The sequence below is a fragment of the Apteryx rowi genome, unplaced genomic scaffold, assembly GCF_003343035.1.
Source record: "Apteryx rowi isolate R43461 unplaced genomic scaffold, aptRow1 scaffold_564, whole genome shotgun sequence".
NCBI classification, from domain to species: Eukaryota; Metazoa; Chordata; class Aves; order Apterygiformes; family Apterygidae; genus Apteryx; species Apteryx rowi.
In genome coordinates this window covers 33,544-45,690 of record NW_020450832.1, presented here as the reverse complement: position 1 = coordinate 45,690, position 12,147 = coordinate 33,544, and the positions used below count along the sequence as shown (strand labels likewise).

The 12,147-nt window shown below is 49.4% G+C and overlaps 1 protein-coding gene across 4 annotated transcripts in view; it reads right to left on the bottom strand.

The window, feature by feature from the left end:
• Positions 1–12,147, bottom strand: part of SLC38A10 (solute carrier family 38 member 10) — a 40,681-nt gene that overhangs the window by 14,102 nt on the left and 14,432 nt on the right. For all 4 annotated transcript variants that reach the window (XM_026081966.1, XM_026081967.1, XM_026081968.1 and 1 more), the window contains 4 exons: positions 11,600–11,782; positions 9,530–9,641; positions 8,944–9,050; positions 1,775–1,928 (listed from right to left, as the gene is read on the bottom strand). In XM_026081966.1, the coding sequence (XP_025937751.1) occupies positions 1,775–1,928; positions 8,944–9,050; positions 9,530–9,641; positions 11,600–11,782 (556 nt within the window). The remainder of the gene's footprint in view (positions 1–1,774; positions 1,929–8,943; positions 9,051–9,529; positions 9,642–11,599; positions 11,783–12,147) is intronic.

The following is a 12,147-nucleotide window of genomic DNA, read 5'->3' as shown; positions in this document are numbered from 1 at the left end:
TGCGGCTCTCCTGGGGCAGCGCTCGCTCGCAGAGCACACGGCGTCCTGCCGGCCGCGGCTCCCTCGGCACCGGCCGCGGCTCGGCCTCATTGTTCCACTTCCTCTCCCCGGCTCGTTCTCACCCTGCTCCATCCCACTTCCTCCTCCCACAGGATGAGGCTTCCAAGCCAGGCTCCGCTTCCCAGGGAAGAGCAMCCCCCAGCCCGCCCCGGCGCTCGCCTCCCCTCGCGCTGGCCCGGCACAAAACAAACCAAGGTGCATTGGGAAGGAAGCAGAGATTTTACTGGGAACACGCTTGTTAGTATGTTAGGAGCCRCACAGCTTGTCCCTGGGAAGTTTATGAGCCAAGAGTTCTAAAAATGCCTTCCTCCAAGGTAGGATTATTTAATCCAGCATCAAGTACTATGCAATAAGGACTAAAGCTGACRAGCTCTTAATACATGCAGCGGGTACGCCAGGGCAACTTAAGATTCGCTGTGCTACATGATGATTAAACGCAGGCTTCCTGCTCTGCCTCCCCGGTTCATGCGGAGAAGCGGAGAAGAGATTTAGCAAACTCCAGCGGACACCGTCTTTTATGGGACTTTTTTTTTTATTTTCCCAGTCACAAGAACACGTGTCATTAGCAACCCCTCCTGAAACGAGCAGCTGTTCTCTGGCCATTACTGCTCCAAAATTAACCAAGAYGGAAGAATTCAATTGCATCCCTCCTCCCAGCCCTGCTGAGTGTGCATGATGGAGGGATTGAGAGCATCTTCTGCTACGAGTTCCCGGGCATCTCGGTGCCTGAGAAGGCACACGCGCCTTGGATGAACCATTAGCGTAACGCATAAAACCCCACCGTCAGGGACAGAGCAACCCAGGAGTGAATGTTATCAGAGGCAGCACCGGTGTCTCAGAGACTCTCAAATCTGYTCAGCAGGAACATAGCCAACAACCAGGAGGAGGATAATCTCCAGAAGAGACAGCCCTTTTCTCGCTTCCGTTCTCAATCTCTGCGAGGATATTTCAAGGCCCCCAAAGAACAAAAAACCCGAGCAGAACCAAACAAAAATAAAATAAAGAAACAGGACACAGCCACAGATGAGGGGCAGCACAGGGTCACACGACACCTGCTAGCGATGGCCTTGCAAGGCAAGCCTGCAGCTGGGGAAGGGAGGGTTCGGCCGTAATTCTATCAACRGCCACAGTAAACAAATAATAAATAACGTGAACCAGTAAACAAAGCTGAGGCATAATCACGGGCTTTGTCAGAGCTAAAACCGAATCCAAATTTATATCCTCACAACCAAAAAAAAGTCAGTGCCCATAAATTTACATACCTTTGAGTGCAATGAATGGCTTGTTATTGGAACCATGGACAATGCGCTGGCAGAAACAGTGAAAGCAGCCCTGTTTGGCTCCTTGCACCCTTCATACAGGTGGCCAGCACAGAGCTATCTCTGGGCTGTGCTCACAGAGCTGCTTTTATCACCCCGCAYGGGTAGTTCTGTGCTCTGTCACTAGAGGGGGGCCCTGGTCTCCCCCATGGGCCCTCCCTTCCCCTTCCTTTTCTGAAGGAACAGCCCTCCAGAAGGTCTCCTCAGAGCTCCCACCAGGCATTTCCAGAAGGCAAAACCGCACCTTTTTCTTGGGAAAAGTTTCTAGGATGCTCTAAAGATGCACAGAAATGCCTGGAAACAACTCTGCTTCCACCACAGGGTTTTTTYCCCCCCCCCTCCAGAGATGGAGCTGGGGCGAAGGGCTGGGAGGCACGACTCAAGCAGACACGTACCTGGGATTTTGACAGAATCGTGGTCAATTCTGGTCTCCTCTCCTTCAAGGCGCTCCAAGCCCRCTGCTTCTGTCTTCACAGGGGTGTCCTCCGTTGCAGACAAGGTGGTGTATGTACTAATAACCAGTATTCCCAGGCCAATCCACAGTATAATCTGCACAGTGCGTCAGAGCTCCAGTTAGCACAGTAAAACAAATGGGACTGCTCTATACAACATTCTTCACACAAACAGTATCTCCAAACAATTCAAAGCTCAGTGCAATTACAGATGTCAATAAGTGAGAGAAGAGGAGAAAATTTTAAGAGGCAAAAAGGAAGGAACAGTAGCTTTTGGCTGAGGTTTGTATTTGGATATAGATATCAGCAAGTGATAGTTTCAGATGCTGGAAGCTGTTGAAAAGAMGACTCCTGTATCAGAAGGGCTCAGAAGCAAGTGGACAAGGTATAAGAACAGTAAAATGCATCTGGTGGACAAGAGTCCAGCTGCAAAGACTCATTCCCTGGTATTTTCAACAGCTACATTAGAACACCGTGAAATCAGATCTGGCTGAGAACAGCAGACTGACCTGTTTACAACCTAGAAATGTTTCTAGTGAATTGTTTAAAAATTCTTATTTTTCAGAACAAGAACAAGACCTTCACAAGGTCCTGGTGGCTAGTGCTCAAGAAGCTGATAAGAAGCAACTTGCTGATTTTCAAAGAGCTGAGACCAAATAGAAAAAAAAAAAAAAGTAAGATGGAATCTGGATCCTGAGAAGGGAAGAACTCTGAAGTTCTCTAACTTATAAAGGAGAAGGAGAACACCACCAAAAGGCAAATTTCTACAGCTAATTTTATCATTATGAAAAGACAAAATTTACAGGGTCTAATTCTACATGAGCCATAAGAATAAGAAACTCTACACCTTTGATTAAAAAAAAAAAAAAAGAATCCTCTGGGAGTGCCGGCAATTCATGGGATAATGCAAGAAGGACAAGCAAGAAGATGTGCAATAGCAATATGGGCATAGGAACGTTTGCCTGTTCATGTGGCAGAGCTGCCAAAAGCCTGTCTGCTGCTCCAAATGAAAGCGGTACCAGTTCAAAGAGCTGAGTGGATGGATTGCTGGCTGACAACACTGACTGGTAAGATTTAATTAAACTCCAATATATTATTTTTACCTAGTTAATCATGGCAATTGTCACAGTAAGGGCTTCTCATGGAACCTGGTCTGCATGTCAACGAGTCTACAGTGCTATGAACGACTGATAGGAGAAACTCTGTGCTGAAGATAGCAGGCAAAGAAACTGCACCCTCCACTAGAAACTCAGGTCTCCCCATAAACTTCTTCTCACAAAGATGCACAAGACCATGAAAGCAACAGGAACAATCATATGCAAAACAAAATGTCTCTGCAAAGCTGAGAAGTTAAATGTTTGCAATAAACTGGTATTTATTATGCAGGAATTTCTTTTCCTTTTTTTAAGTACATCCTGCTCTGCAACATTACGGACCTGGCTCATTTCTGCTGCTCTGCATATGGGAGCAAAGGTTCCACGGCAGTGCTGCAAACTGCATCTTCTCTTTATTTGCAACCAGCCGGCACCCGGTGCGACACACTCGGGGCGTGCAGGCAGCACACCGCTGGGTTCTTTCTGCTTTTTGCCAGTTTCCATCTCCACCCCCGCTGGGTGCATGCTGACTGCAGGCTTGCTGGGCTGAGGACACTGCTTTTTTCACCACATGCCTAACAGGAACAACTTGCTAGGCATGCTTCACAAGTCAGTCATATAAAAGTCTCTATCTTGCAAAAGAAACATGCTGCTTCRGTGCGAGATATTGTTACTGTCCAGTAGAAGTCAACCAACAAGCCGCCTGCCCCTTCTGGAGAGAGGTACAGCACAGGGAGTACACAGGTAATTCTGACTCGCCTTGTGGTATCAGGAGCTCRTGAGAGGACCATGTCCTGTGGGACTATACGCTCTCCCCTATTCCTCCAAAAGCCTTATCCTGCAACATTTAAGACACAATTGACACAAAGCACAACAAAAGGATGCAGCTCAGTGTGAGAAAAACAGGAACGGCTGCTAGGCACTGCTACCACAACTGAAGGCTGCTGCGGGCTGCAGGAAGGAAAAGACGGGAAACAAAGGGGAGAACTGAAACTGGATGGGAAGGTTTAAGCGTTGGCACCCCAAGGGAGGGACAAGAAGCTAACATTTTGCTCTCCCTCCTCCATTGTGAGGGGAGAGGTCACCCAGAAACACAGGTCAGCGTGGTCCAGAGCCACAGGCCCAGGAGACCCCATTCTCAGCATACCTCTGCAGACAGGAAGATGCCCTCAGAAAAGGYTGGCAGGATGCAAAGCAGCTCTGGACAAGACTAGCAGCATGGTCAGAGAGCAGAGGCCAGATCTTAGAGATGTTGTAAAGGAAACAAAAGTAAAATCTGGTCCCTGCCTTGCTGTGGGGTGCACAAAGAGCAGATATCCTGCCATCCTGCTCAGGCCAAAAGCAGAGTCAGCAGGTCTTTGCCACTTCTGCCCTCAGCTTGGAGCTTGTCCGCTTCCTTTCCTCACACAATCTGAAGTCCCAGCAGAAATGCATTTTGTGACTAGAAGGCTGTGCTAGCGTCTTCCAGAAACAACGGCAGAGAGGAAGAGCATTTCCACAAAGAGGATCTATTCTGGTGCTGCAGGAACTAGGAGCCACATGGGAGAAAAGGGAACTGTAGGAAACAGCTGAAAATATGAAATGCTTTAAAAGGATTTTTGTTGTTTCTTATCTAATTCTTAGTGGGGAACCACATAACTGAACGCCTTGGATTCAAAACCCCTTTGATTGTTTAACATTTGGAGTTCATCTGTAAGCTTCTCAGAGCAGTGGGTACGCACACACGCAGCATTCAAAAACAGGCTGGGCTGTGCGTGAACCAACAGCCTTCCCTCACCTTCAGCTCCACCCCATCCTCACCTACCCCCTGAGCAACCGCAGACTGGAATAAAGAGGTCCACAATTTGGTCGAATTCCATGGAGATATTTACGACATGTAAAAACAGGCAGTTTGTACTCGAGGGGCTACCAAGGCTAATCTCTGGCAATCAAAGGAACAGGAATGCAGGCTGCAAGGACTAGGTGGCTCAAGAAACTGAACCCAGGCAGAGGAACCACCTACCCCCGAGCAATGCTGCCGAAGAGTGGAGAACCAAGAGCAAATGGAGGGGGAACACCGCAGAGCGGTTACAAGCAGCTAGGGACTGGAGCACAGTCACACCAAATAAAGTCAGTGTCCGGTCTCTAGTAGCTACAGCAGGTTTGGCAGCACTGACTTAAAGCTGCCTCTTGCCTTCATACGTGAGCCACACACTCCCAAACTCTTCCAGGGGACTTTTTTCTTTTTTTAAACAATTCATCAGAACAGTTTGAAGTCAGGATGCTCTGAAAGGGTTGGTCTTTCTTTACTTATTATTTTTTATTATTATTAAAGGCCCCACATTTGTAGATGAAGGTCATTAAGGGACTGAGGCATGCAGTCAGTCAGCCCAGGGAGCAAAAATGACCTCACTGAAATTTAAAAAAAAAGAGAAAAAAAGAGCAGCCACTTATCTCCCTTCTTCAACTTAATACAGTGTCATGAGACAAGGTCTCAGTGACAGCACTTCAGCGAGAATACAGAAACTTCATCTGCTCCTACGTCGCTGCCGGGTTGCGGAGGGGCTTCTCCAGCAGGACAGCAGAGATCCATCCCTGGGTGGATGCCTCCACACACACAAGCCAGCAACATAAAGCAAAGGCCACACTCAGGCTGAAAGTCAACTCGCTATTTTGGAAGGCTCCTGCTGGCACCTGCAAGGCCTGCCAGGAGCACAGCTTACGGCTGCATGGGGTCCCCATCCTAGCAGTGAGCCTCAAAAGAGCTTTTTTTGTCCTCCATTCTGCAACTTCTTGCACTATGYAGCATTTGCTGAGCCAGGCAGACTGCAATGAAGCTGCCTAAACAGGAAGAGTCTCCCCCACACCTCTGAGCAGGCAACGTACAGAGGGCAGAGACCATTCTCCAGAGGCACCTCTTAACGTGGACATCACAGGAGTACGCGCMAACACCTCTGGCTGCAACCTCTTCTGACGTGCAGGTCAGCAATGCAAGAGGCCTGTCTCCCGAGAGGAGCGCTCTGAGCACAGGCAGGAATTCAGAAATGGAATTTTACATGTCCGTTTCCTCCGCTGGTTGCTCTCCCTCAGTCATCCTTCCTCCCAGAAGATGACTTGAACTTTGTACAGAAGTGTCATTAGCTCAGGCCATCCCCTCCAACCACGCCTGAGCCATCAGCAGGACTCAAAAGCTGCATTTGTCTAGGGTGACGACATCCTCTAAACTGTGTTGTTTTGGACACCAAGTAGTTTGGAGGGACAGAGTAATCACGAAGGAATGCAAGAACCCTGGTCGCCCCGGGTTTCTCTGTTGCGCTTTGACAGAGATGCTACGCTTTAAGAACTGTAGCAAGCGAAAACTTGTGTGCGGCGAAGGCGTGCTGGCCGCTGCACGAGGAGGAGAGGGCAGARGGGATCTCTCTTTCCATTCATATAGGAGCACGATGAGAGGGGTCATTTCCTGACCTTGAGCAGCCTCTCTGTGGCTCCTCTTCCCCAACTGGGACAACAGTAACTCCCGGCCTCCCTAGGAGGGGCCTCTCAGACAAGCTTGTGTCAACACTGGGAAGCCAACACCTTCCTGTTAGAAGTTAAACACTCTGTTTACAGACCTTAACGCGACCTTCAGCAGTACTCTGCCAAACCTCGCTCTGTCCCCCCCACTCGAGGCTCCCAGAGGGCAGCAGGACACGGACCTGCACCTTTACAGGGACATGCTTGACGCTAACCACAAAAAGGGGGACTTTTTCCCCAATTCATTCACAGCTCTGCATGCCTGAATTTAAGCTTTTTAACTTGCCCTAGTTTGCTCTGTCACCTGATCGTCTTTCCAACATACCAAGGCTTTCAACTAAGCCACCCCCATAGCCTAATCCAAGCGGCAATTCCCAGACCCTGGCTGGCTGCCAGCTGTTGACTGACCAGCGGCTGTAATAATTAACAACTCACTGGCAGAACCCGGTGCTCTTTGCTGGCCAAGAAACATCTGGGACTGCCCGTATCCCTCTCCCCCTGGAATCCTCTTCACTACCTTTAATGCACCTCCTCTATTTTTTAACCTAAGCTTGCGCCATCTTTCCAACTCTGTGACACTGAACTTCCCATATTGCCAGCCCTGTAAGCTACCCACCACTGGACTTTGCTTGAAGCCAGAGGTGGCTTAATAAAACAGCCAGCTCTCAGCAAGAGCACGCATGCAGAAAAACTACTGGAAGAGTCAAGATAATTTAGGCAAGCCGGAGCTGAGAAATTATAAGAGCTGAAGTTGAGAAGGTCTGTTGCTTTGGTAACAAATTTAAGGATGATGGAGGTAGGGAGAGAGAACATACACACGTTTAGACATAGAAGAGTGGGAAGGGACAGCTATGCCCAGAGCTGGCCCCTTCTCCCCCATGACTGCCACTTTTCACAGGAGCATATTTTGATGGAGTGGAGTGCCTGATCAAAGAAGGGAGGAAAGGAGGAGGAGACCAAAGACAGAGCTTCAGGGAAAGAATAAATGAGTCCTTCCAGAAGACCCGGAGGAGCAAGGAGAGGGTGGGCCCAGAATCCAGTTTTCAGAGTGGAGGCAGGGAGGCGTTCTGCAGCCTTGTGCATTTCTGAAGACAGGTGTGCCCTTGCTGCAATGCTTCAGAGCATCAGTCAAAGCAAGTATGTAAACTTGACAGGCGATGGATCATTCAAGAGAAGGCTGGACAGCTTGCTACCAGCCCCTTGAAATGCCAGGGTAACCTGAGGGCTGATGCTTTAGATAAGCCCTTATCCTTGGTGGGGATTTCTGCAGGACAAACATCTTCCTCACCAGTCTTGTGACCAGCATTTCAGGTCATGCATTATGAGGGCCCCAGTGTTCAACTGCGGGCAGCTGACAGTTGCCTCTAGGCAGCCAGTCTAAGAGCTCAGCATATCCTAAGTGCAGTTACAAGGCACTGCAGAGCAACATTCTGGCTCAGCCGGAATAGAAAGCAATTCTTGAAAGTGCTCTTTGTTTCCCTGAAAAATCCAAGCTGGCATTCAGACTCCCGCTTAGGGTTTCAGTCAAAGAAGTTAGGATGAAAGTGTCAGAATTCAGAGTGAAAGCTGGAAAGTTGGACTATTTCCTTGTGTCGGAGAAAGCATGGGGAAAGAAAAAAAAAAATACACCCTGCTTAAAAACTTCATGTACATTTGCAAACCCACAAGTCATTAAACACAGAAAAAGCCATTAGTTCAATAGGACCCACAAAAATGTCTTGCTCTCCCCCTGCTGACTCTGCAGTTTGCCGAAAACCTTATTCCCATAGCAGCGCTGTCGTGACTGGCAATGCTGGAACAGAGGCCTGCTAAAAGGCCATGGATTAAGTTATTGTCAGAAAAAAACAAAACATTTTAATTTCAGCTCYATAAAAACACAGTATTTGCAAAAACAGAAAGATCAAGCTTAGCAAAGAGACACTTTGTTTCAGTCCCTGAGGAGGCCAATTCAAACTGGAGCAAAAGGAAAAGCTGAACTTCTAATAGCCTCTGAACGACCCCGATTTTTTAAAAATCAATTCCTGAAGCAACACCTCTATGTGTGTGTTCCTTTTTATTGTTATTTTGGTTGAAACCAGAAAGCCGAGGGTCAGCAGCAAGAACCGCATCGCTGAGAAACCTTGTTTATTTTACATCTCAACCTGTCTGGGCTGGGTAAGGCCCGTTAAGGTTTTATATGCTGCCTGGATTTCTCATTCTGTGGATACGGAACTGAAGCCTACCTGACAGGGGGCCGGAAGCAGCATTTTATGCATTAAATTAATGCTTTGCTTGCTGCTGGAGGGATGAAGAGGTGGTGTTCTAGCACAGGGCAGGCCATGCGCTGAGCCAGCACCTCCTCTTCTGCTGTCTGCGTGCTCGTGAGCAACTCTGCTCCGAGCAGGCAACCGCAACGGCTCCCACCTGTAACGGGGCAGACTGGAAGGTTGGAAGAGCTGTTGAGCAGTTTCCCTGCTGCAGCCAAATTAGGCATGTTCCCAGGCTCTACAGAGGGCTTGGGGGATGTCAAGTAGCACGAGCACTGACCTGTGAGCAAAGGGCATTCTTGTGGATCTTCTTGTAAATAAGAGCTGGGCAGATAAAACAGATGAGGCTTCCCATCGTAGCACCTGTTAGGCCCAGGACCGTTTCCACTGGCAAAGAAGAACAAGAAGTCAGCAGGGTCCTCCTCCGGGGCAGCCGGAGCAGCAACGCCCAGCGGCTGTGCCTGCGTCCCCAGGGAGACCGCAACGCGAGCCCAGCGGGACGGGCGATCCCTGCCCAGGGCAGCGCCAGCCGCTGCAACCAGCGCTGCATTCAAGCTGCTGGTAGCAACTTCACACCGCTGCGCAGCACTGAGAGGCTTTTCCTCAGCAAAGACATGACGCCCCCCCCTCTCCCCCCAGGGATCAGAGGTCCTGCTCATTACCACACACTGTACGCAGCCCTGTGCATTCACACAGTGCCAGAGCTAAGTGGAAGCTCTAAGAGTTTTGGAGGAAAAGCTTCAAATGTTGAGTTACCACTGCAAATACCAGACCTGGTGCGGGATGGAAAAGAGAGCGCAGCAAATAAAAGTAAGCACAGAAAGTAATCAAGCAACCAAATCCTTGTCCCCCGCCACCTCACTCACCATTTGGGATCATGATGCCTCCTACCATGGTTCCAAACACAACAGCCAGTGTGAGGGCTTTAAACCGAAGGGGGGGCATATAACCCCCAGCAGCAAAGGTACCATCTTTTTGCTAGAAGAGAAAGGGTGGGAGGGGAAGAGAATGAATTTAGCCCCTGCTTTGCACCTGCACAGTTCAAAAGCGATTACCCCAGCAGCCTCTGCCGGTGGGGCCGAAGAGGCCAAGAAGGACTGAACAGCGGCAGTTTCACCCGAACACGGTGGTCTCCAGAGTGGTGAAGGCTGGTGGGGGGGGCAGTTAGATGTGGTTGAGCAGTTTTAATATGCAACTGCAGCTTGAACCTTCAAAATGAGAGTGAAGAGGAGGCACAAAGCCAAAGCTGCTGTTTTCCATCCTGCCTCAAATGTGAACTGTACAGCTGTAGTCAGATCCTTCTGCCAGTGCTGCTGCCACTCAGTCTCTCTGAACAGCCTCAAGGCCGAGGGCATGAGAAAAAGGCACAGCAGAGAAGGCAGGAGGAAGGATGGTCATGGGGGAAGAGCTCTGTGTTTGCTACAGCAAAGCATTCCTTAATATCAGCTCCTCTGACTGTACAGAAGACACCCTAGCCAGACTTCAGAGAGGATGAATGGCCCTGCTTGGGAGCAACTGATAGGGGAGGCTTTCCAGATGCCCTCCATTTCCCATCCCATCCCCACATTCCCCTGGCAGGAGACGTGGAAAGCACAGGACACAGCGAATCTACATGCCCTGAAGAACAGGCAGTTCCCCACTCTCCTGGCTGCACAGATAGGAACTGGAAGCAAAGTAACACGTTCAGATCCCAAAGAGCGATGAGCAGAGCCCAGGCGAGAACTGAGGCCTTCCCAAGTGTTGCCAGCGCTTACTCTCTGCGCCCGCTGACTTTCACCAATAGTCTTTCCCCATCCCCAGACCCTCCCAACGTGAGAAAAGCGCCGGGGGCTTCTCACAGGCAGAAGCGGCAGGATTTAGAGCTATAAATTGCTTGAGTTTTATTTCCTGCCCTAAGAGGTTTCTATTTATGCGGATACACAAAGGCCTCAGAACATTCCCACAATCTCTTACTGTTATTTACTGAATACCATCGGCATGCTTACTGCTGTACAATACACAGAGGAGAACACGCTACTGCCACAAGGGACTTACAGTCTAAGTCAGACAGACCAACTATAGTCACAAAGGCTGTCTGAAGATCTGACCCTGGGAAAGGTGAATGTGTGGGAGAGGGGTGTATTCCAAGGCATGTTGCTGCACCAGATCAGCACCGAACAGCCAGGGGAGGCACTGGAGGAAGGGGACATCTGAACCTGAATAGAAGGCTGTTCAGGGAACTATTGAGGAAGGTGCAAGGATTAGAATAATAATAAAAGGGCAGAAATGAGCAAGCACACAGAAGTGAGGAGAAATGAATCTGTGCTGGTCTCTGAGGCCAGGATCAGAAGCTTGAGCTATACTCAAAGCAAGATCGAGTCGGTCAGCGAAAGGATGCCAGCCGGAGCAGTGGGAAATAAGGAGGCTCCTCTGTTTCTAAAAACACATTTCTCCCTCCTTCCAAAAGGGAGAACCACCTCAGCTTCAAACTGCGTAACACTTGTAAGTGAGAGCCTAAATTACCAGCAGAGCAGGGAAGTAGCAGCCACATGACTTGGGGTGTAGCAGAGCACTAGCAGCTTCAGACTCACAACCCTAGCACTTCTGCCCACGAAATTCCTCTGCAGAGAGGACAAGAACCTCAAAGTAGCACAGATTAACCATTCTGCAGAGCAGGATTTACAGACTGCCATGGGCCTCCTGCTGCGCTGCTACCACACACCAGACACTTACAATTTCACTGTGAGTTAAGGCTTCATCCCTCTGAATAGCAAGCATCAACCACGAGTCAGAAATACGCTGTTGTCAATGGAGTCTCACAGCGCCAAGGCACATTTGTAACCCAAGTCATCAGTCAACAGCTGAAGCCAAATAGTCACAATAACCCTTCAAAGAGCAAGTTTCAAAGGTGCACGCTGAGGCAGCCCATTGCTCCTCACCACACAAGAGGATCTTACCTGCTGCTCAAAGAGAAGGGTGTTCAGCGCCTGTCTGCAGGGGAGGATCATCATCGGAAACCCCACAGCTACCGACATCATGAACCCCACTCGAATCATCTCCGTCACAAGGTTGGAAGGGAAGTTCATTAGGACGTTCCCAGCAATGGCTTCAGTGTAACTCACATAGCCAAAGAACCCCACCTGTCCGGCAGGAGGGGAAGTGAGCGGATGGGATTTGTTTCCAAGGCACATTCATACATGCTTCTTAAAAAAAGGGTGGGGGGGTCAGCAGCCTCCTATGAGTTAAGACCAGCCAGCCAAGATTGGGGCAACCTCCACAGAGGCTTTCCAGGGGCCATAGCTGCAACACTTCTGAAAACTGAGACGGGCAGTTAAAGAACAGTGGGTCCTTCCTAAAAACAGAAGAAAGATTCTTGCAGAACATAGGGGGCTTTCATAAAGGACACTGCAGTGAGGGAAAGCTGTCACCGCCATGACATTAAGCAGCGATACTGTGCTGCCTGCCAGGCCCACAGACCCAACTCCTCCAATGAAGGAGGAGCTGT